Source organism: Solanum dulcamara, chromosome 3 (assembly GCF_947179165.1).
Source record: "Solanum dulcamara chromosome 3, daSolDulc1.2, whole genome shotgun sequence".
NCBI lineage: Eukaryota > Viridiplantae > Streptophyta > Magnoliopsida > Solanales > Solanaceae > Solanum > Solanum dulcamara.
In genome coordinates this window covers 82,474,644-82,496,950 of record NC_077239.1, presented here as the reverse complement: position 1 = coordinate 82,496,950, position 22,307 = coordinate 82,474,644, and the positions used below count along the sequence as shown (strand labels likewise).

The 22,307-nt window shown below is 36.1% G+C and overlaps 1 protein-coding gene and 1 pseudogene across 2 annotated transcripts; both read right to left on the bottom strand.

Annotated features, from left to right (window-relative positions):
* Positions 1-269: 269 nt before the first annotated feature.
* Positions 270-8,376, bottom strand: LOC129883410 (inositol 3-kinase-like; annotated as a pseudogene). The gene is made up of 8 exons (XR_008765916.1): positions 7,029-8,376; positions 5,209-5,366; positions 4,996-5,095; positions 4,733-4,844; positions 4,502-4,641; positions 4,201-4,386; positions 632-725; positions 270-312 (listed from the first exon to the last, which is right to left on the bottom strand). The product of XR_008765916.1 is annotated as an inositol 3-kinase-like (transcript).
* Positions 8,377-8,578: 202 nt separating this feature from the next.
* On the bottom strand, positions 8,579-12,726 carry LOC129883411 (uncharacterized). The gene is made up of 5 exons (XM_055958090.1): positions 12,581-12,726; positions 12,327-12,475; positions 12,200-12,248; positions 11,506-11,648; positions 8,579-8,801 (listed from the first exon to the last, which is right to left on the bottom strand). Exons 1-5 carry the CDS (start codon positions 12,627-12,629, stop codon positions 8,715-8,717), a joined length of 477 nt encoding a protein of 158 aa, XP_055814065.1. The 5' UTR covers positions 12,630-12,726; the 3' UTR covers positions 8,579-8,714.
* Positions 12,727-22,307: the final 9,581 nt, after the last annotated feature.

Below are 22,307 nucleotides of genomic sequence, written 5' to 3'. Positions count from 1 at the left end.
TACAGATCCATTCTCTGTGGCTTACAAAAAAGGATAAAATATAAAATTTGTGGCCTTTCTTTAACATCAAAGTGTTTTCTGCTAATTTCAATGAGTTACCGCTGATGCAGACAGAATGCAACATTCCAGCAACCACATTCTTAACCTATTTACACATAACAAGAATTGTCAAAATGAACCAGCAGCTATGAAGCATGTATTAAAAACTCTAGACATCCTGAAGAGAGAAGTCTATAATTGAAACTTGAAGACATCGCAGATAACAGTACCTTCAACCCCTCAAGTTCCTTAATAAGTCGTGGTGCGTATTCACTGTTTTCAAAGACAAGAAAGGATCAATTGTTTAAAGGAAAGAAGAAATAACAGCTAGTATTACCAACAATAACCAATTGATTATTCACTAGAAACACTTGAATAGATGCAAAGTACATAATAAAGTAGAAGAGTTGGCTGCCACTGATAGCATCCTCTGTCATCCAGTAATACGAGAAGACCCATTTATTCATCAAAATAACTCAATTTGTAATTTATTTTGGACAAGAGTAAGAATACTGTTGATAATACTTAATAATACTGGAAACAAAAAATCAATTCATGCAAAATACAGAGGATCATCAACCACATACTTAACCTGTCACTTTTTAAGAGTCCAAAAATGCCTGATTGATGTCCATGACCAAGTCTTCCTGATTGTCCCCCACCCCAACTCAAAGTCTCACCTTTATCTGGCCAGAAAAAAGATAACATAGTGATGACATGAAGACATGGTCACTCAGGCTGCGAGCAAATCATAGCTCTTTTTTCCTTAACAAGCATAACAGTGGAATAACATGTTTGATCCTGGTTTTTTTTATCATGAAAAGAAGCATTTAACAAATTAGATCTCATATGACAAATTATATCTCATACCTGTTACAGCAATTGAGTGTTTGAAACCTAGGGAAATGATTTTGATTGTGACTCCATTCAAGCATTCGACTTTATTGGGTATAGACAGTACCGTAGCAGCTTCTGCAGATTATTGTACAAAATTGAGTTCTATAAGAATTTATGGTAGTTAATGGTATCCTTAAGCCCAAGTCAACTAAAAGACACTATAGTGGAATATCTTTTTTGCTTTATCTGATTTTGATGCGCTATTTGATCTTTTATGTTATTTTTGGTCAATTATATAACTCATTACTTCTAATTTAAGTCAGTAATATATTCTCCTTTCTTTCGTCTAGCTTATTCACATTTTTGCATTTTTTTATTTTTGTTTTGCACTTCTATTAGAATCCAGTGAATATTCTAGAATTAGTGTAACTCATTACTTCTAATTTAAGTCAGTAATATATTCTCCTTTCTTTTGTCTAGCTTATTCGCATTTTTGCATTTTTTTTATTTTTGTTTTGCTCTTCTATTAGAATCCAGTGAATATTCTAGAATTAGTGTAAATATATTAGATATGATTTTCTCCTTGTAATTATATTAGAACATATAAACATAGTTGTTTAAGCCTCAATAGTTTGAGAAAATAATCAAGCAGAACTTTCTCTTCCTTCTAGTCTTCCTCACATGTTATCAGAGTATTTTGTGAGAAAATAATCATTGTAAAAGAGAAATTCTATTGCCGAGCAACTTTCCAGCAACTACACCACTGTTCCAAGACTTCATTGCTTCCCCCTGGTACAGTATATACCAGCACCACCAATAGGATCAGAAACCCTCGTGCGATCAAACCCCAGTTAGTCTCGCTCGCGTCTGACCTCCCACGTGCCTTCAAGAGGGAAGAATTATCCGGCGAGATTCAGTTACGTGCCGACACGTGAGTGACCTTCCAAGCAGTTTCCAGTGAGAAGTTTTCTTCACAGGAACTCGCCTTCTCAGTCCGAGACTACCCATCAAAATTCCACCACATTCTGATAATTTTTACCAGATTCCAGCGATCGTATCCCAGTTTTTTTACTCAGACAATTTTTACTCTATTTTTTGACACTGCTAGCACTCTGGTAACATCTACATCATATATTCTCCTTTCTTTCGTCTAATTTACTCGCATTTTTTATATTTGTTGCTTTGCACTTCTGTTAGAATCCTGTGAATGTTTTAGAATTATTGTAAATATAGTAGATAGCCTGATTTGCTCCTGTAATTATGTAGTTAATTTTGTTTCCTTTCATAGGACATATAAACATAGTCATTTAAACCCCAATAATTTGAGGAATAATCATGCAACATTTTCTCTTCCTTCTCGTCTTTCTCACATGTTATCAGAGCATTTTTGTGAGAAAATAATCATTGTAAAAGAGAAATTCTATTGCCGAGCAACTTTCCAGCAACTACACCACTGTTCCAAGACTTCATTGCTTCCCCCGGATACTGTATATACCAGCACCACCAATAGGGTCAGAACCTTCGTGCGATCAAACCCCAGTTAATCTCGCCCCATCTATCCTCCTACAAATCGTCAAGAGGGAAGAATTATCCGACGAGATCCAGTCATGCGCCAACGCGTGAGTGACCTTCCAGGCAGTTCTCCAGCAAGAACTTTTCATCTCAGGAACTCGCCTCTCAGCCCAAGCCTATCCATCAAAATTCCACCACGTTCTAATAACATTTTCCAAATTACGACAATTGTTTCTGGGTTTTTCAACTCCGCCAGAAATTTTTCTCTATTTTTTTATAGTTGCTAGCACTTTGGTAACATGTACATCATATATTTGATATTTGGTTGAATTTTCCTTTTAAAACCATCTTCATGTCTTTCATATCAAATATTTTGTGCTAAAACTATAGTTTTAAGTAACTCGAATCACTCTATCACCACAAAATCTTTTTTTTTAATCAATTTTGGACCATAGGACCGTTTTATTCATTTAAATCTATTGGACCCAAAACAGGCCCAATAGATCAGAGTCTAAAACAAACAAAAATTATATAAAAAAGGCCCTGAAGACTGGCTTAAAAGTCCAGCTTCAGGTGAAATCAAACACGACCCTAGAAAATAGAGTTTCCTATTTTGTTCTACTCTCTCTTCTTCAAGTCCCTCTATTTCTCTCCGCTGCTTGTGATGTTCAGCTGGAAACCTAACTCCGACTTCTCTTTCTTCTCTTGTGGATGATAAACATGCTCCATAAAGACATGTGGTGGACCTTTCTGCTCACCTAACAAAGGTAAATACTCCATTCGCCCTTGCCTTGCTTCATCTCGACTCTCCTTACCCTATGTTTTCCTCGTAGGTATACCATCCGGTGGGTTGATGAGTTTGTGAACTCGAGGAGGGTTAAAGCCTAGTTTGCTTGACAGGTAGCTCATTGTAAGTATCTTCCCTCTTCCTCTTCTGGAGTCATTTCTTCGGCCGCTACCATTTACTCTTTGTGCTGACTCAAGATCTATTTTCAGCTGATGCCAAAACGGTCCAAACCCTGATGTTGAAAGATATTGCAACACCCCCTAAAACGTTGTATGTGGTGTTTCAATTCTCGACGAAAATGATACTGCTTCTGTTTTTTGGGCATAACTTTTCATAGGATAGTCCAAACTAGGTGATTCAAATTTTTGAATAACCCCAACGTCATTACCTACGCCTTTCGTGAAGACCATATCTTAAGATTCGGAGAATAAGTAGGTCAAATAAATTAATTTTTGCAAGACATGGGGCTGTGATGAAATGGAGTGTTTGTAGAAGAAAAATCATATCTCACGGTAGGATGCTCCAAATCGGTTGATTCTTGAACGACATGAAAGTAGATTTCTAGAGCTACAATTCATATGAGACACCAAATCCTAATTAGGAAGTTATCTTGTTCAAACATAGCTCCGAAAAAGGGTATTCCGTTAAAATAAGGTTCATCTCACCAACCATGGAAAGATCTAGATCCATTTGACATCACCCATGACATCAATAGTTCTCCATTTAACATCACCCATGACATCACAATCCTCCATTGAATTTTCAAGATCAGCCTTTGTAATTATTTTTATTTATTGTTAGGTCTCTCCTCCACACCTATAAATACTCACCTTATTTCCTCATTTTATTCATCAAGCTTTCTCAAGCAACTCTTCTCTCTTACTGGTCCATGTTGCTCGAGTTAAGTCCATCTCAGTCTACTATGACAACTAAGTTTTCCTAGCACTGTAACTTGTCTACTCTAGAAATACTTCGTTAGATTTCTGCTCTAGAAAGCTATACATGCAACGACGAGAAGAATTTACCTGCTTCCTGATATTACTGCAAAGTTCGGATTCAACCTGAGAGTTCAACCAGCCTTCCCTTTCAATCCATTTCCTAAATCTGCTTACAGGGTCTCTTGCTGTTCTCCACCATTCGATTTCGTTAGCTGGACGATATTTGGTTGAGTCATCTGAGGTTGAATGATGTCCTGCTCTATAAGTAAGAGCCTGTTGAACATAAAAGAAGCACTTAACAACACTTCCAAAACTAGCAACAACAAAAAAAAGACAGGTGATTCTCGCTGTCTACTAAGCCTCAGTCCCAAACAAGTGTGCAATTTACCTCAACTAGAACAGGTTTATGTTCATTAACAGCCATTTTTCGTGCCTCATGGACAGCGGTGAAAACAGCAAGAGCATCGTTACCATCCACACGAATACTACGAATTCCATAGCCCTGTCCTTTGGTAACCACACCATCACCTAAGTAACCATAAATAGAAGAGAGTCTTCATCAGTAGCCAACTACATAACAGTAGCAGCAAATAATTGAGCAGCTAAGAGAGGCACCTACTTTGAAACTGCTCATTAACAGGTGTGCTTATTGCAAAACCATTGTTCCGGCAGAAAAAGATAACTGGTGCATCTAACACGGCGGCAAAGTTCAGAGCAGCATGAAAATCTCCCTGAAATGAAATCAATGAATTTAACAGGAAAAAAAGCAACAAAATCACAACACGCCATCTGTAAAAATCTGAGTATGATTGAGGTTTGAGGAACCTAGTTCATTGAATTTGTTAAAAAGTTCATTATCCACAAGTTAGTTGAAACATATACCGTACTAGAGCCTCCATCTCCAAAATATACAATTGTACATGCATTTTTCGCGTCCATCTTTAGAGCATATGCAGCACCAACAGCATGTGGAAGCTGAGTACTGAAGCAAAATAACCACTTCGGTTCATCAATTATTTGCATCATATATTGACTTGGAAAGATGTTTGAAAATATCAAAATAGAAGTATCAGTACAAAAGCATGAGTATCTTACGCTACTGTTGATGCAACAGTAATATAATTGTGCTTATTAGATCCATAATGGACAGGCATCTGCCTGCCTTTTCCATAATCGTTTTTGTTTCCAAACAACTGATTGGCAAATTCTTGAATGGTAAACCCTCTCCATAATAGAACTCCGGACTCCCTATACTGCAACGACAAAAAAGGAAAGCATTGACATTACAGGGAAAATCATTGGACAAGTGATACTCACAATTTGCTTATCGTCGTTAGGCTGAAACTGAAAATCTTAGCCAAATACGCCTATGGTGGAGACAGATGATCCGAGAATAAAGTTACATCTATCCAATCTTTCTAGAATTTGCGTAATCAACTTTAAGCTGAAACTAAAAATCTTGACTAATTTGCTAAGCAAAATCCATTTTTTTGTTTTGCATAAACTTCCACTAATGTTGGAGAAAAGAAGTTTGAGGATTTATACTAGAAGAACAAAGCTAGAATATTAATAAAAGGACACACAACACAAGAATCAAGTCATTTCAAAGAAACCTAACAGACATGATGCATAGAAGATAAAAATGATATATTCCCTTCCTCTTGAACTGAAAATGGAGAGTACAGTGTATCCAGCTCTGCCGGAGCATAGAATATTGGCAGAGATGCAGCCGGTTCATGACTAGTGTAATTTGTGGAAACGATTCAAAATACCTCCCTACTCACTTGATGGAACTGACATAATCAACAAACTTCCTTTAGATAATTCAACACCTCTTGTTTTAATCAACATTTTGGTAACAGCTAAAGGTCAAACGACAATACTCATGTTTCTTTCAGGTTTGTTCTACTGGGCAAACATTATACATATTATCAAGGTATAGAAATATCTTAAGCTTCTCTTTAAAAGCAACAGAAGGCAAAGGAAATCGATATCAACTAATAATTGAAACCCCTTCTCTTTTTAAAACAAAAGGCAAAAAACTGAATGTAGTTCCACTTATATACTAACAGTCTAAGGAAGAAAAGTATAAGATGGAAAAACGCATCAATTATAGCATTGAGTGATAGGTCAGAAGAAAATCATTATCTTCCTAATAACTTTCTTCCCAAAGAGATCAAGAAGTCTTATATATGTGTTTGGACTCTTCCTCATTTTTTATGAACAACAAAAGAAGAGAAATGGAAGGTGTATCCAAATGGAAGGTAGCCTATGTAGTTTGCTTTTAAGTGTTACAGAGCCATAACACAGCAGTAGACTTCTATTTGTTTACAGTCATTCAATTAAAAACATCACTTCAGCTATCTGCAAAGTTCAAACTGTATATTCAGGCAGCAGTACAGAGATAGAATAACATCACTTTCTCATTCTTCCTCACTCGACTAAAAAAATAATTAGGCAAACATCTTTAGCACAAACAACTATAAACTTAGATCATGATATTCCATAATAAACTTTTTGAGATTTTAGTGACACTGTCAAATCTGTATACTTTTCATTTGTATTTGAAGTTATAGCAGCACTTTAATATATTGTAGTAATCTTTGTGTTGTTATGAAAATCTTTTGTTGTTATTTCGAAAAAAAAAAAGTATCTCATCTCTTCATATGCATTTTCTTCCGATACCTAGAATTAAAATTTAGAAAGGAAACTAAACTATGCTTGCATTTAATCTTCCAACTTACGTTTCACATAGATCAACTAGTTCAATTGATCTGTCGTAAGAATGTGCCAATTTCACAATTATCAACAAGCTCACAAAAGCATTCAAGCATTACAAAATTAACAGTTCAACACACTTAAAACACTGGCAAACAACAAATGACATGCATAATCAATGGCAGTATCTAAACAACCTGTACCATCCGCGAGTCGAACTTGGGAAGCCCAATATGCCCTACAGTCAGTGATCCGAAAAAGTTCCCCAGCAATGCAGCATCTGGTATTGCCAATCCATGAACAAGCCCTGCAACTAAACCTCCAAGAAAGCTATCACCAGCTCCTGTTGGATCAACTTGATAAGCTGGAAAAGGCGCAACGGACAATTCTTCATCTTTAGAATACACGGTACACCCTTCTTTCCCTTTTGTCACCACCACACAACACCATTTCCTTGCTTCCTCCACATCCACATATGGTGCCTCCTCCGCCGACGCCTTCAAAAAAACAATTCTTTCCAACAAAAGCCAAAACCCGGTTTGATTCAAATGCACAAGATTCACTGTTCCATCAACCGGGTCGAATACCCGAATTAAAGCTTGGATATCAACAAACACCACCTCACACATCTCAATCATCCGCTCAAGGGTTTCGGGCAAAATCTCCCCACCAACACCTACAGCCAATCCAAAATCAAATTTTGAGTTCGGGAGATCCGAGGGAGTTACCAAGTCACATGCAACGACCCTTTTTAGGATCCAATCTTGCCGTTTGCTCTCGGTTGAGAAATGGGCGTGGAAAACGGTGGTTTTGGAAGAGGACGAAGTGATCGGCTGATGATTAACAGAGTACATAAAATCATTACCCACTTTAGAAATGTAGTCGGAAGAAACCGACAAACCGTCAAGCACGAAACGACGCTGCTCCGCCGAGTGACTCCGCTATTACGACGTCGTCTTTGATCAGAACATCATGACAGTAATTCCCCACAATTAAGCACCGATGGGTTGTGGGTATTGATAAATCTTTCGCTTCCTTCACCATAATTTAAGTTTTTTCTTCTCAAAATCTTCTAGCCCCACTTTGTATGGGCTCCGATAAAATCAAAAAAGGTAGGGCTTCAAGTTTCAACTCAATCTAATAATTTGAATACAGAGCTACTTGCATGGTTTCTCAGTTCTCACCAAAAGAGTGAAAAAGGTATTGAAGAAAAACAATTTGGCAAATACGCCGCAAAGAAAAATGGCTGAAACAGCTACGTGCATAAGCAATTCTGTGTATGTTTTACGTGTGTTTTTGTTGTTTGGCAAAATATATATAAAAGGGATATGGGAGGGCATGCCATTGTTTATCGACCCACGGATATAAAGATAAAAGTTCCCTCTCTTTTAGAAAAAAAAACAAGTTACTAATTAAATATTCATTCTGTCTCATCATATTACGAACTATTTAAACCAATCCAATAAATTCATAATATACACATTGTTCTACTCAAATCTCAATTAATTAATGAAGTAAACATTATCACTTTAATCTATCACTTAACAAACATAAATTAGTATAGTTTGTGAATGTAAACTTTTTCCTCTTATTACATCCGTTATTTTCAAATCTATTTTACTTCATCTTAAAGAATATGATTATATAACTATAAGAACGACACATCATCCGTAGTATAGAGATGTCGCATATGCAATCATATTTAATCAACAACAAAGTGATCAACAAACCTTACCAGTAAACAAGATGGTTGCCAAGAATTAATATTTCATAATACATTTACCAATTCCAGTGGAAAACTTATCACCCTGCTTCTCATCATAACAATACATATCTAGTTAGGTCCAAAGTTGCAATGAAACTTTCAAGATAGTAGAGGAGTATCAAGTTGAGCCAATTCCCCCCATGAAGGTCTTTGGATCAGGACAATTCCCGGAGAATTGTGCCTGTGAGAAGTCAAAACCTGGATTCTGCAGAGACGAAACCCTTTGTTATCAAACAGAAGTTGTCAAATAGTAATTTTTAAATCATTTCTGCTTCCAATTTATAAACAGTATGTAGAAGATGTAAAACAGCACAAGACAGATACGAAAGTATATAACAGAACTCCAAGATACGGACAAGAAAAGTATTTTCTATAGGGGCTGTCTACCAGAGTTCAAGCTAAATGCTTGGATTTGTAACATTCATCTGCATCTATAAATTACAAATGCATAGAGAACCTAAAGGAAGCTAAGCTGGAGGTACCTAATTTAATCCAATAGATAATATTCCAGAAATTGACCAAGAAAATCATTAATCAGATAGACTGCTCATAAGGCTTGAAGCAACATAAATACACGGATATACACATACACACAAGGTGCACGAGTGAGACAACATGTCTTAAATATGTAATGGAAACAAAACCAGACTGTCAGTGAGACTGAGAAAACCTCAAAGCCATTGAACATTATGTGGGCTATGTCTTTTTGACATTAAAATCTCTTTTAACAGCCAAATTTTATACGGAATTACAAAAATTTAATCATGAGTCTGGCTTATCAATAATCCTACATACAATCCGAACACTCAAAAACATGACAATGAGACTATGGAGTATTATTTTCCCAAAATTACAAAAAGTAACTCCACCTGAAAATGCGAAATAAGAGACAAGACGACATTTAACAACTTAGCAAAACAGAAAATGAAAAGGAAGGTCTAATTTCTCAATTTAAAGTAGGGGGCAATATGTATATGACTAGAATCCAACTCTTAAATTTTAATATTTAATTATTGCTAAATATTTAATATGTATATGACTAGAATCCAGCTGTTAAATTTTAATATTTAATTTTAAAAAATATTTAATCATTGCTAAATCCTAATCAAGCGATTTAAGACACCAAGTTTTCCAGTTCAAAACTTACAAAGGCTCCAGCAAGTTCTCAAATCCCAACAAATTAAAATGAAGCCAACTGACATTGGATTGAGTGCTAAACTAAAAAGTTTCAACTACTGGTAAAAAAAACTTAGACGGTGAGTAATGATGATATTTCTGAAGCTTTATGAGTGTATTCATGTATTTAAGAAATCTAATGGGTGGAGTTTCATATAAAGCCTTCCAATATTCAACATCTTTTGTCGAACCCTGTTGTTTGACTGGTGAAGACTAGGAGGTTAACTCCTAAGGAAAATGTAAGTAGTGATTGAACAAACAATCTGTCGATAGCCTGCAATCATTGAGCTGTATCTGCTTTGAAATTCCAATAAGAACTGCGACAGCAGTACAGCATACAACAAACACGCCAGGACTCCCGGACTCAGATGTCTAGTGAGTGAGACTTATTTTACACAGTATAAAAAGAAGCAAGCCATTCCGTTTCATTCACATTATCATCTAAGGTACTGCTTAAGCTCAGTGAAGCTATAAAAAACAAGTTCACCCAGTACATAGACGAGCACAACATTTCTGATTAGTAGCCCAAGTAGTTATTGACTCTCAAGTGACAAGACATTCAACATTAGAGCTCTTTATTTTTCCAGTCCTGTAATCATCTAATTCATTTAGCAACCTCAAACCATCACCAGCATCAGTATAGATTTCCTAAAAGCTTAGCCTCTATAAAATTTGAGATGTATATGAATCTCGCTTACAAAATAACAATCATCTAACTCTATCCTGATTATGTGTCCTTTCCACTAACCTTTTCTTGCACATAACACTCTGCCTAGAATAATCACATCATTAATTATACATGAAAGATAATAGTGTTTTCTTTGGGGCAGCCCGTCTCAATTTCTGTAAAAAAGAAACTTTGGGATTTTGGACACAAGCTTCTCTGATGCTCCCAAAAATGTTGCTGCTCTACACAGGGAACAGTAATATTTTGCTTATTTAAGCAGAACTAAGGTAAAGAGAGAACAGTAATGTAATCCTACTTTTACTTCGGAATAAAAGTTCAATGAACTATAATTTGCTTCTTTTTATAAGAAGAAAGGAACAAAGTGAAATAATGGATTGCTGCAGAAAACGACAGACATGCATGACAAATTATTGACAACTGAAGCAGTCTTCGTTAAAGGCAGTTGATGATGAGAAAAAGAGTTCTCCAGCAAATAGCCTGCAACATACATCAGATTAACTTCGGCCTTACTGGTACCGAAAGCTACAAATTTCCCTTGTAGAATTTTCTGCAGTATCCTCTTCCTTTCCTTTTTCTTTTATTTTAATTCAGCAGTATCCAATAATCTATTGAGGTCTTCCCTGTAGTTAAAGGTAAAATACTGTTTTGTAGGAGGTCTTCCCTGTTATTAAAGGTAATTTCATTGCTTTCAGGAAGTTATGAGCCCAATCCACGTGGAAGCCACTTCAGGGAAAATCATGATATGTTTAAGTCCAAGAGAATAGTCAATAAAAAAAAATCTACAAATGAAAAATCAATATGTAGAAAGGGTCAACCAATTCATGAGTATGACTAGCACACCAAGAAGGGGCAAGCCAACGAGCCAACCAACGAAAGAACAGTAAAAAAGCAAGTAGCAATATACAGTTTCATGAATCAACATGAATGATCAGCTAGGGAGTAGAAATAGGTGAACACTTCAACAGAACCAATCACAGGTATTCCTAAATGATAGGAGAGTGCCAAAAAAGAAACATACATTTCAGTAGAAGCTTAATCATGTTACCTCTTCTTGGAACCTTTGAAGCATGAGCCTTTTCTGTTCAAGATCACTGGCATAAGGATCCAACTGCCCTTGGCCCAATATAGGAGAAGACCATGTCTGACCTTTATCCCTCTTCTGTAAGGTTACATGCAGTATATCATCCTCTGTCATTTACCATCAAAGTTAGAACGAATTAATCGGTATACTAGCAATTAGTAGCAATTTATCAATGATCAATCAAACTAAGCATATCTGAACCTCATAAGTTCCATAGAACCGAGTAACACTTCACACAAATATACCCAACTGCAATTAACAACAGCTGACTCTCTTATAGCTAATAATTGAGCTGACCCAACTAGATTCCGTGTTCCGAACTAAAAAAGTTCACACCCTTCAACTTTCCTAAGAATTTTAGAGACATTTGACCACTAATATTTTATATGCTCGAAACTACATGAGTTTCTTCACACTGTTCCCTAAAAGAGAGACCCAATACCACTGTACCAAGAGACAATCATCAAAAGCAGCTTGCAACTTGCAAGCAATTGAGTTCTATTACCAACAACAACTACCGTGCAACAATCGCAAACTACCAGGGTAAGCTATATAAATCCTGTATATCCATTCCATTCCATTTTGACCAGTTCCATCGAAAATTTGTTACCATAATTAAAGAAAATGTACCCCCCTATTAAGGAAAATAATAAATTACCTAGAGTCCAGAAGGAACAATCCGTCTTCACTGGGCTCATCAGATCGTGCTGCAAGGGAAAAAAAATAAACAAAGGAAAAATACTAAATTATTAGCTTACATAAAACTATGAAGTTGAAGAACTTACATTAAGGTAAGGTGGATTGCCTTTGATCCCAACTTCCAAATGCTTAGACTCAATCTTGCAATAAAATAGCTTCTTCGGAACATTTTCTGGAAGCGTTATGTAAATGTTCAATTCCTCAAGCGTTTGGTCCCATTCGAACACCTTCTGGCCTGAAATTCAATTGTCAATTCCACAATCAACGTTATCATTTTCCATAAGCACAAAATAGTTAGTAGTAGATGAGGAAAACGAAAAGGAAAAGGAGTTAGAAGTACCATTATGGACGAAACTGTGACGTTTCTCAGGGGCCAATTTTTCAGCCATTGATTTTAGGGTTCAGCTTCTGATTTGGGTAATTTGGTATGTTTGGTTAACTTCTGGAAAAGATTGTTCTTCAAGTAGTATTTTAAATAGGGCCATGTATATATATATATATATATATATATATATATATTATATAAACATGTCATTTAACTTTAACTTCAACTAACATTTTATCTTGTTACTTTGATTGTGTATAAGTAAATCTTTCAACTTGTATAAAATTAAATAAGTAAGACACATGCGTAAAATAATCTTACTTTGACCCAAAAAAACCTTTGAAATATCCCACATTTTGGATGCTTCATTTATTCTGTCAATTATTCCTCATTGATTAAAAAGAGAAATATTAATGTATTGGTCTTACTTTGGCCCAAAGAAACCTTTGAAATATCCCACATTTTTTATGCTTCATTTATTGGGTCAATTATTCCTCATTGATTAAAAAGAAAAATATTAATGTATTTATAGACTGACGGACTCTCCCACATAGTAGACTAATCCTTTGGGTTGTATTCTCGTAATCAATCTATAATAATTTGTATAGAGTAGGTCGATCAATGCGAGTGATGACCTAAGTTCAAGAGAAGTGTCAATAGAGGTGGAGCTAAAATTTTAAATTTATGATTCTAAAAAATATATCAACAGAGAGGAGTAGCTACATATTGAGTAAGTTTTCCAAATATAAATACAGAAAGTTGCGAAACCCATAGACGAAGCAATAGCTATACGTCTGGATGTCAACCGACATTTTAAATCAGTGAATATTGAATAATGTAACATTGCATTCGTATTACTTTATTTGTGACAATGAATATGAATGTAGTGTAAGGTTGATTAATGTATCAAGAAACATCTCACTTAGAAAAGGTTAAGGCAAAGTAGTGTATCCTATCCCCTGCAAAAATTCGAGTGACAATGAAAAGAAATTAAGCATTGCATGTGTTTAATCCTGTCTAAGAAATATCCCGCACTAAAGATTTTAATCATGTGTAAGAAATATTCTGCACCAAGGCAAGTAAAGTAAAAATTCTCTAATACAAAGCAAAACCTCTAATCTAGATTTCATAGTTTGAATACAAAGTGAATTTTTTGAATGTTTCATCATGTTTGGCCTTTCAAGATCAGCAATCCACTCATGCCAAAAAGAAATTACAATCTCATCATCTTCTTTGAAAGTCGAGAGCTTTGACTGATAATGCAAAGACAGTGAAGAAGAGCAAGCAAAATCCAACAAATATGAGAGTTGACCACCCAATCCACCCGGTCCAAAACCTAGACTGACGTCCAGATACTCTTTCACAGTGCCTTCAAATCCAGGTCCTGTCATCACTTCTTCTACATCGCCAAGTTGAGAGCTAATAGTAGAACCATAGCCACCATCCAGGGATACTCTACATTGCATAAGATAAAGAAAACAATGCAAATTATCATAAAAGGATCCAAATATTGATTGTTTATCCTACTAGCTTTGGAGGAAATCATGAGTTGGCTTTAACAAAAGGTGCAATCTACACTCAATACATTTGCAGAATCCGAAAAACATGCTCTTACGCAATAAGCCATAGGCAGGTCCAGATTTTAAACTTAATGAGTCAAACTAATATTTTAGCACTGAAATCATTGTGCTTCTGAAATTATAAGGTCAAAACTTAATATTTTTCGAAATTTTAGTGGTTACTATTTTAAGTTGAACCCATACAAAAAAGGTCGCATCCGCCTCTACAATAAGCCACAGTTCACTTGACAGACAAAACTTGGTTACAAGTTCTTTCCTCCTTTGATAATTACTGTATTAATAGTTGAGCTGAAGTTTTCTATTTCCATTCTTTTACAACAGTTTTAAAAAAGAGAATATTACGTACTTCTTAAACCCCGAACCCCAATTCGCTACTGTCACGACCCAACCCCGTAGGCCGCAACTGGGTTCCGACCTGGACCCTCTCATGCGTATTTATCAACTACACTTAAATTGAACCGTGTGTGATGTGATACTATATATAAAAACCCCAATAGATTAAAACTTTTTCATGTACGTGTAGCCTCTTTCATTTGTATCATATCATGAAAGGGCACGCGAGCCGACAAGGCTGCTATAACAAAAACATTCCCAACATATCGAATAGGCAACATCGAAACTAACTCACAAACAACCCACATATACATATGTCTACAGACCTCTAAGAATAGTAACAGCAACATATGGCGGGACAAGACCCCCGCCGTACCCCTGAATGTACAAATATATACATTAAGTGACCAGCATCAAAATTTAGGCTCCAGAACAGTGAAGCACTTCCGACACAGCTGAGAGGAACTCCTATGCTGATGGATCTCCAGAATAAACATTTGTACCTGCGGGCATGAAACGCAGCCCCCCGAGAAAAGGGGGGTCAGTACGATATATGTACTGAGTATGTAAAGCATAACACATCATAACTGAGATCATAACTGAAATAGGGATGCAGGGGATAAGTATAACAATTAACAATTTACTGTACCTGCACCTTAGGACACGTGATCCTATACACCATCATATACTGTGTCCGGCCCTCTAGTAAACTCAGTGTCATTATCATTACTTCATAATCACAAATCATCATGTCATAATGCATTTCATTTCATCATATCATCGTATACGGTATCATACCATCGTATACGGTATCATCTTATCATGTATATCATCGTATTATACCCGGTTCACTACGGGGCTCAGGGTCACAATGTATTGCTTTAATCACATATGCATGCCTACATAAAGTATCCGGCCCTTTAGTGAGGGACTCGGTGAATGGAGTGGTGTACGTCTATAGCGTACCATCATAATATACATATGTACCCGGCCCTCTAAGGAGGGACTCGGTGTTCCTTCCTTATTTCACCACATATACTATCATATTACTGTCGGCCCGGGACTCGGTGAATAATCGTATCGTTATAACATATAACATATATCACACCTCACGTACGGCATCGTCTCCTCGTGCATGGAACTATACACATCCGGCCCGGGACGCGGTGAAAGAAGTAGTAACACTGTGCACGATAACATATCCCGGCCCATCATGGGACTCGAGGAAGGATGGGTTACAGTATGCACGAGTAGAGTAGTGAGAAACCATATGCAACTAAGTCATTATCTAAGACTCGATGAAACAGTCAAGTGAACCGTCACCTGAAGACTGGGGGAGTAATTATCCGAGGTATCCCTTTAGATGTCCTTAGGGCTTATATCAGTTGGGGCTTCAGGGATCACAAACATGCATCAAAATAATGCCACATAATTTATGCAATCAGAAATATAGTCTATGCAATCAGAAACACAATTTATCTAGTCAAAGACTCAACTCATGCAATCGACGGCATTTATCATTTCAGAGCCTCGAAAAAGAGGAGCTAGTACCTATACTTACTATTCATTATATAGCAGGCTCGAGAATAGTAGTTTGACTACTTTCAGACTCTTGATGTTCAGGAGTGACTACAAGTCACGAGTTACAATCAGAGCTCATAAATGGAATTACCTCTAAACCTATATCATATACCATTTCACTTAAAGTTAAGCCATTCCAAAGGAAAGAAGAAATAGGCTTTACATGTACTAGTTTTCATCACATAGAAGACAAAAAGGCAATGACTCAGCTATTGCAGAAGTTCTAATATCCAGAAGTAAATGAGAGTATCGACTCATACTCAGGGCTTTACGAATAGATTGAATCCCAAATATCATATACATATCATTTATAGCGTATATCTAAGACATGCCAAAAGAAAAGAAGAATAGCTCTACATATCTATTCCAAAAACACGCCAAAGGAAAGCTTCACATACCTTGTATGGACTTCTCTTAATCACGTCCACATCGTCGTTGTCCTTGAAACCTATTTAACATAGAAGTAATGCAAGTATTAACAACCTTAGACTTTTCAGCAACTTTGACTACCCACGAGTATTCATAACATTCATCCCTTCGCTCGCCTTCTCGACTAGTTCCTTAACTAGTTAGGATGTTAACGAAAATCGGGCAGCACCTCCCCTATAATGTGCCCTATACGAAATCCCAACCATTTCCTTAGCACCTGCATCCAACCAACAATGCAACTAGCAGCCCATACATATACATATTATGACCAAAATTACACAATATAAACCCCCAACAATTCACTCGAAACTAAGATACCAAAACTAGATTTTTTAATCTTTCTTTCGCGAATTCTTTAATTGCAAAGCGGAGGGTCATGTGGCTGCAAACAGCAGCTCCCACACCTCATTTAGATAACTTTTAGACCCTGCAACACGCCACAACACAACCAGCAGCTGCCCCCACGCGCACAACACCTTATTTCGACAACAACTTAACTATAGCGATTCTAAATTCGTTTATTTCGAACGCCGAACTTTTCAAACCTTTTCCCCAACTTCCAGCAGCTCCTAAGGTGTGTAATACACCATAATTTAACATCATAAACTTCAAATTAGAGGGGAAGAACTTACCTTTCCCGAAATTGGCTAGAACTCGCCGAAATCGTGACTCGGAACTTTTTTTCACGTGCTGAATCGTTGTGGCAGCTTGCTGTCCGATTTTTGCTGCACCAAATCCTAATTTTATACTACTAATACTTCCATATCATCGTGGTATACGCTATATAATTAATTTACGGAACGAAATCGGGACTTACCTTATTTTTCTCCCAAAGTCGTCACCCTTTTCTCTCTTAGCTTAGGGTTTATTTTTCTCTTGTTGCTGCTCATTTTTTGGATCAGAACTGAATACATTAATCATATATACATATATTTAGGTGGCCCTAGGTGGTGACACGTGTCATCCCCTCGGGATGACACGTGTCAAGCCATGATTGGCCACCGTGTCATGCTGCCAATTAGGGGCTGCCACGTGGCAGCGGGGTCCACCTCCCCCAAGCAGCTGCATCACCTACTTGACCCTAAGTAGGTGCATCACCTGCTTGCTTGAGGTGCTGCCACGTGTCGCTCCTCCATTGGCTGCCACGCGTCGTCTTTTTCCCTTCCTCGCGGGTTCGTAATTTCGTCTCACTTTAAGAGCCTATGTAATCCGTACTACGTAAGCTTGATATATCTTTAAGCAACTTAAGTGTATAAGACTCTTAACTTAGTGTCTTACGTAGGTAAATCGAGTCCTACGACTCATTTCTTAGCCTCCAACTCTTTCCGGATTCTTATGACTCTATCTCCAACCTCCCTTCTCGCGAGGTATCACAATCTTCTTTCCTTAGAGTTGTTTGATAGTGTCGTAGCTTATCCGGCTCACATGATAGTGTCTAAGGAACTTAAGAAGACGTTCCGAGCTTAAGAGTGCGGGGTGTAACAACTACTACCATAGATCTCCTGTTAACTCCGTACTTACAATAAATAAATCTCTTCGACACTGAACATTCAATCCAGTCTTCAACTCTCACTCACAACTTCCACTACGATTCTCTCAACGGAGATATGAGAAAGTATGGCGGTGACGAGATTTCAACCGTCCGTTTTTATCCTCTGCAGTTTGGTCGTGATCGGAACCCTAGCTCTTGTTAAGGTACAAGTTTAATTTTTTTACTTGTACACACCCTAAGTTTGAGGAAATAGATGTTTTCTGAACCTAAGTTAAAAAGCATATTTATATATTATGTCTATTCTCTTATTCTTTATTTGGATAAATGAATTTTCATTATCATTAATGAAATATTTTTTACATTTAAATTTAAATTTATTCAAAATATAAATATGTAATTTTATAAAAAAATAATTATGAACTATATTAATTTTTATTAATTATTTTTGTATTCCTTGTATCAAAGTATGTTGTTATGATTATCACATTATAGTTTTTTTTTAAAATTAATAAAAATATCTTTTTATTGTGTTCATCTATTTCATCATTATAGAACGACATTAGTTTATATACTTAATCAATATTTCCACTTTTATATTTAAATTAAATAAAAAAAATATTCTAATTTTAAAGAAGCATATAGAAAAAAAAGAAGAGAAAAATTGATAATCTAAGAATAGAATAGACATTCAAAAAGACAATTTAAAAAAAGGGAGAGAGAATGATTATTTTTCAAAATTACGGGGGATTTTGATTTTAAAGTAAAGTTAGGGGGTCTAAATAATTTTTACACATAAATAAAAGCTATCCTTGAAAATCAGAGAAAATATAAGGGTATTTAGGTAAAAACAATCACAATCCCTACTCTTAAACTTATTTCGATTTGTGTCTCCATCTTCTGGCGGCTTGTGTTCAGTGAAGCTTTCTACTTTGGATTTAAGAAGTTAAGCTCCATTTCCTCATTCATTTATTTTCAATTATACCATATACTATCTATTTATGATGCTTTCGTACACGTTCTGTGAGATGTTTTGCTGCAAAATATATTAGATTTGTTTATTTATAATTCTAAAACCTAGAACTAATAGAAAAATTGAATCTATAATTTTCAAAATAGTTTGATGAATCAATGTTTTTCTATTGGAAAGTTCAAGTAGGTATATGATTAGTTAGGCTAGTTTCATTAGCGATTGAAAGGTGCTAGTTTTTACCATATGCTATATATGAATGAGGATTGAGCTTTAAAATAATCTACTTATCTTTATATACGGGGAACTTGCTTCAAACTATTTGGAATGTTTTATTTAAGTCGAATGTCTACCAGAAACTAGGGCTGCTCAAAATCGTCCGCTATCGATAATCCAACCGCAAAATTGGCTTATTGGTTTATTGGTATTGGATTATCAGATTAGCGGATGGAGAATGAATTTAAATTTTATAATTAACGGCTTATTAGTGCGGAGGAAGAATTACTCAATTTTGTTACTGAGTGAAGAGTTAACCCGTTAAGAATTTATTATATTTTATTATAATTTATAAACCTAGAAATAAACCTTAATAGGTCAAGCCCATTTAACTAAATAGGCCAAGCCCATTTAGTTAAATAGGCCAAGCCCAAGACATTAGAGTTTAGACAGTCAGGTCACTATATTCGCTTCTGTCTCTGTCTCATCTCCCATTCTCTCAATCTCTCATTCTCTCATCTACTGTCTCCGGCGAAATTTCACCGTGGAGACAAGCAAGACCACGACGCCGTCTCCACCTCTTCTCGTTTCGTCCTCCTCTACTCGCAACGTTTCGTTAAGCCAAACTCCAGTGAGCCAACATTGATAGCAGCAACCAGCTTTGATTATTTCTATTAATATTATGTCAGTTATACATTTGGAATATTCTCTGTGAAGTTTTCTACTAATGGGCGAGAACTTGTTGCTGGCAGCAGCGACAGTTCAATATATGTTTATGATTTTGAAGCAAAAAGGCTAAGTCTCCAAATTCCAGCTCATACGGTATTGTAATATTCTTCTAGTGATAGCAGATATGGCTAACAATCCATTTTGGTATCATCTTCATACAATGTTATTTTTCCATGTTTATCTTCTCATGAAATCTAAAAAGAATTTGGATGTTCCCCTGAATTAGGTACCTTGAAATAATGTTACTGTCATCAGGTGATTTAAATATTATGTGTGATATATTAATGTTACTGTCTACACTGAACATTCAATCCAGTCTTCAACTCTCACTCACAACTTCCACTACGATTCTCTCAACGAAGATACGAGCAAGTATGGTGGCGACGAGATTTCATCCGTCTGTTTTTATCCTCTACAGTTTGGCCGTGATCGGAACCCTAGCTCTTGCTCAGGTACTCAATTTTGTTAACCATTTCCTGTTGATAATCTTAATCTCCGGCTTTACGCACTTTATGATTTAGTTTTCCTTTTGTGATCCTCATCGTATGTACAAATTGAAAGATTAGAAATCACTGTTTCGCATAGTTTAGGGATTGATTTGTAAGTAACTGATTAATTGACGTGTTATTCATGTTACGACTAAGCAATTTTTTTCGATCTATTTGTATGAATCTTCACTATGCTTTTAGATCGTAATCATCTGTCGCTTGATAGAGTGGAATATTTGAAAGACAGCTGATTCAGTACGGAGACGGTTTCTATATTGATCATTCGAGCGTCTATGGATTCTTTTTTGTTCTTTTTTTGGAATATAATCTGGTATAAATTCGTATAAGACGTAGTGGATCATATAGAAGAATAATAAATTAATTTGTTGCTAGTCTTCTACACATCCACAATGGTTGGACTTTGGATGCAGTTAGGGGTGCTCACGGTTCGGTTTGGATCGATTTTTATTTAAAAAATAACCAAACCAATTGAGTCGGTTATTCAAATTGTCAAACCAAACCAAACCAAACTATATCAGTTTTTACTATTCGGTTTTTGTCGGTTTTTATCAGTTTTTTCGGTTTTTGTCGGTTTTTAAATCACCTTGTAGACACTAGTCACTATTTGAATTTAAACTTATTTAAAATAGTATTGCCAAAAATAGTCACTCCTAAAACTAAACTCAGGAGCATAATTATTCTTAGCAATGATGATATGAAGTCCACATTTTGTTTACTTTTACTTTGGGTCCAACCATGCAAGATGGACTCATTTCATTAGAAGTCCATCAAAATATTTTGACCCAATCTAGTATAATTCAAAAGCATGGCCAAGATCAAGAATATAAAAATTCAATATAAATTGTATTTTTTTCATAAAAAAATTAAAATACACACACATATATATACAAATTTAATTTTTAAAATATGTATATATAAAGTCGGTTTGGTTCGGTTTTTTCGGTTTTTTTAGACTTGAAACCAAAACCAAACCAAATACAGTCGGTTTTTAAATTTAAAAACCAAACCAAATCAAACCAAATAAATGTCGGGGGTTTTTTCCGATTTGGTTTGGTTATCGGTTTGGTTCGGTTTTTCGATTTTTCGTGTTCAGCCCTAGATGCAGTGATGGATCCTTTTCCAAAAATTCACGTTTACAACAGCTGTATTATGTTTTTTAGACAATCAACATAGTATTATTTTACTTGCAGCTCTTTTGATAAATTGACTTCCAGTGGATTTTTCTCCGAAATTGTTGTGGGGCCCTCCGTAGGTACTCGAGGGATCAATACATGCAAATTCAGCACGATCCAGGGCGCGTTCATAGCCTTTTGTGTGTGTTAGCTACTGGATATTTTTGGTGAACTGACTTTCATTAGATTTTTCTCGGAAATCGTTGTGGGACCCTCCGTAGGTACTGAGGGGATCGGTACATGCAGTCTCGGCATGATTTACGATACATTCATAGCATTTAGAAACCGCCCACACAAGCATAATTAGGCGATTTCACTATTTTTTCGTGTATTGGCCCATGGACATTTTTGGTGATCTGACTTCCGATGAATTTTCCTCCGAAACCGCTATGGGACCCTCCGTAGGTACCCGAGGAATCAGTACGTGCGGAATCAGCATGATCCACAGTGCGTTCATAGCATTTAGGGGCCGCATAAGCATAATTAAGCGATTTCGTCATTTTTCGTGTGTGTTAGCTTATCGATATTTTTGATGAACTGACTTCCGATGATTTTTTCTCAAAAACCGCTATGGGACCCTCTATTGGTACCAGACGAATCAGTATTTGCGGCCTCGACACGATCCACGGTACAGTGGTAGCATTTAGAAGTCGCACAAGCTTTTAAAATGGCGAAACTTCAAACGTTCATAACTTTGGCCACGGATTTATTACACGCTATATTTTTTCAAGATC

Coding starts and splice junctions, on each gene's coding strand:
- LOC129883411 (XM_055958090.1), bottom strand. CDS start 12,629: ATGGCTGAAAAATTGGCCCCTGAGAAACGTCACAGTTTCGTCCATAAT. Junction 12,249..12,326: donor GCAATCCACCTTACCTTAAT/GTAAGTTCTTCA, acceptor TTTCCCTTGCAG/CACGATCTGATGAGCCCAGT. Junction 8,802..11,505: donor TTCAAAGGTTCCAAGAAGAG/GTAACATGATTA, acceptor TCGTCTCTGCAG/AATCCAGGTTTTGACTTCTC.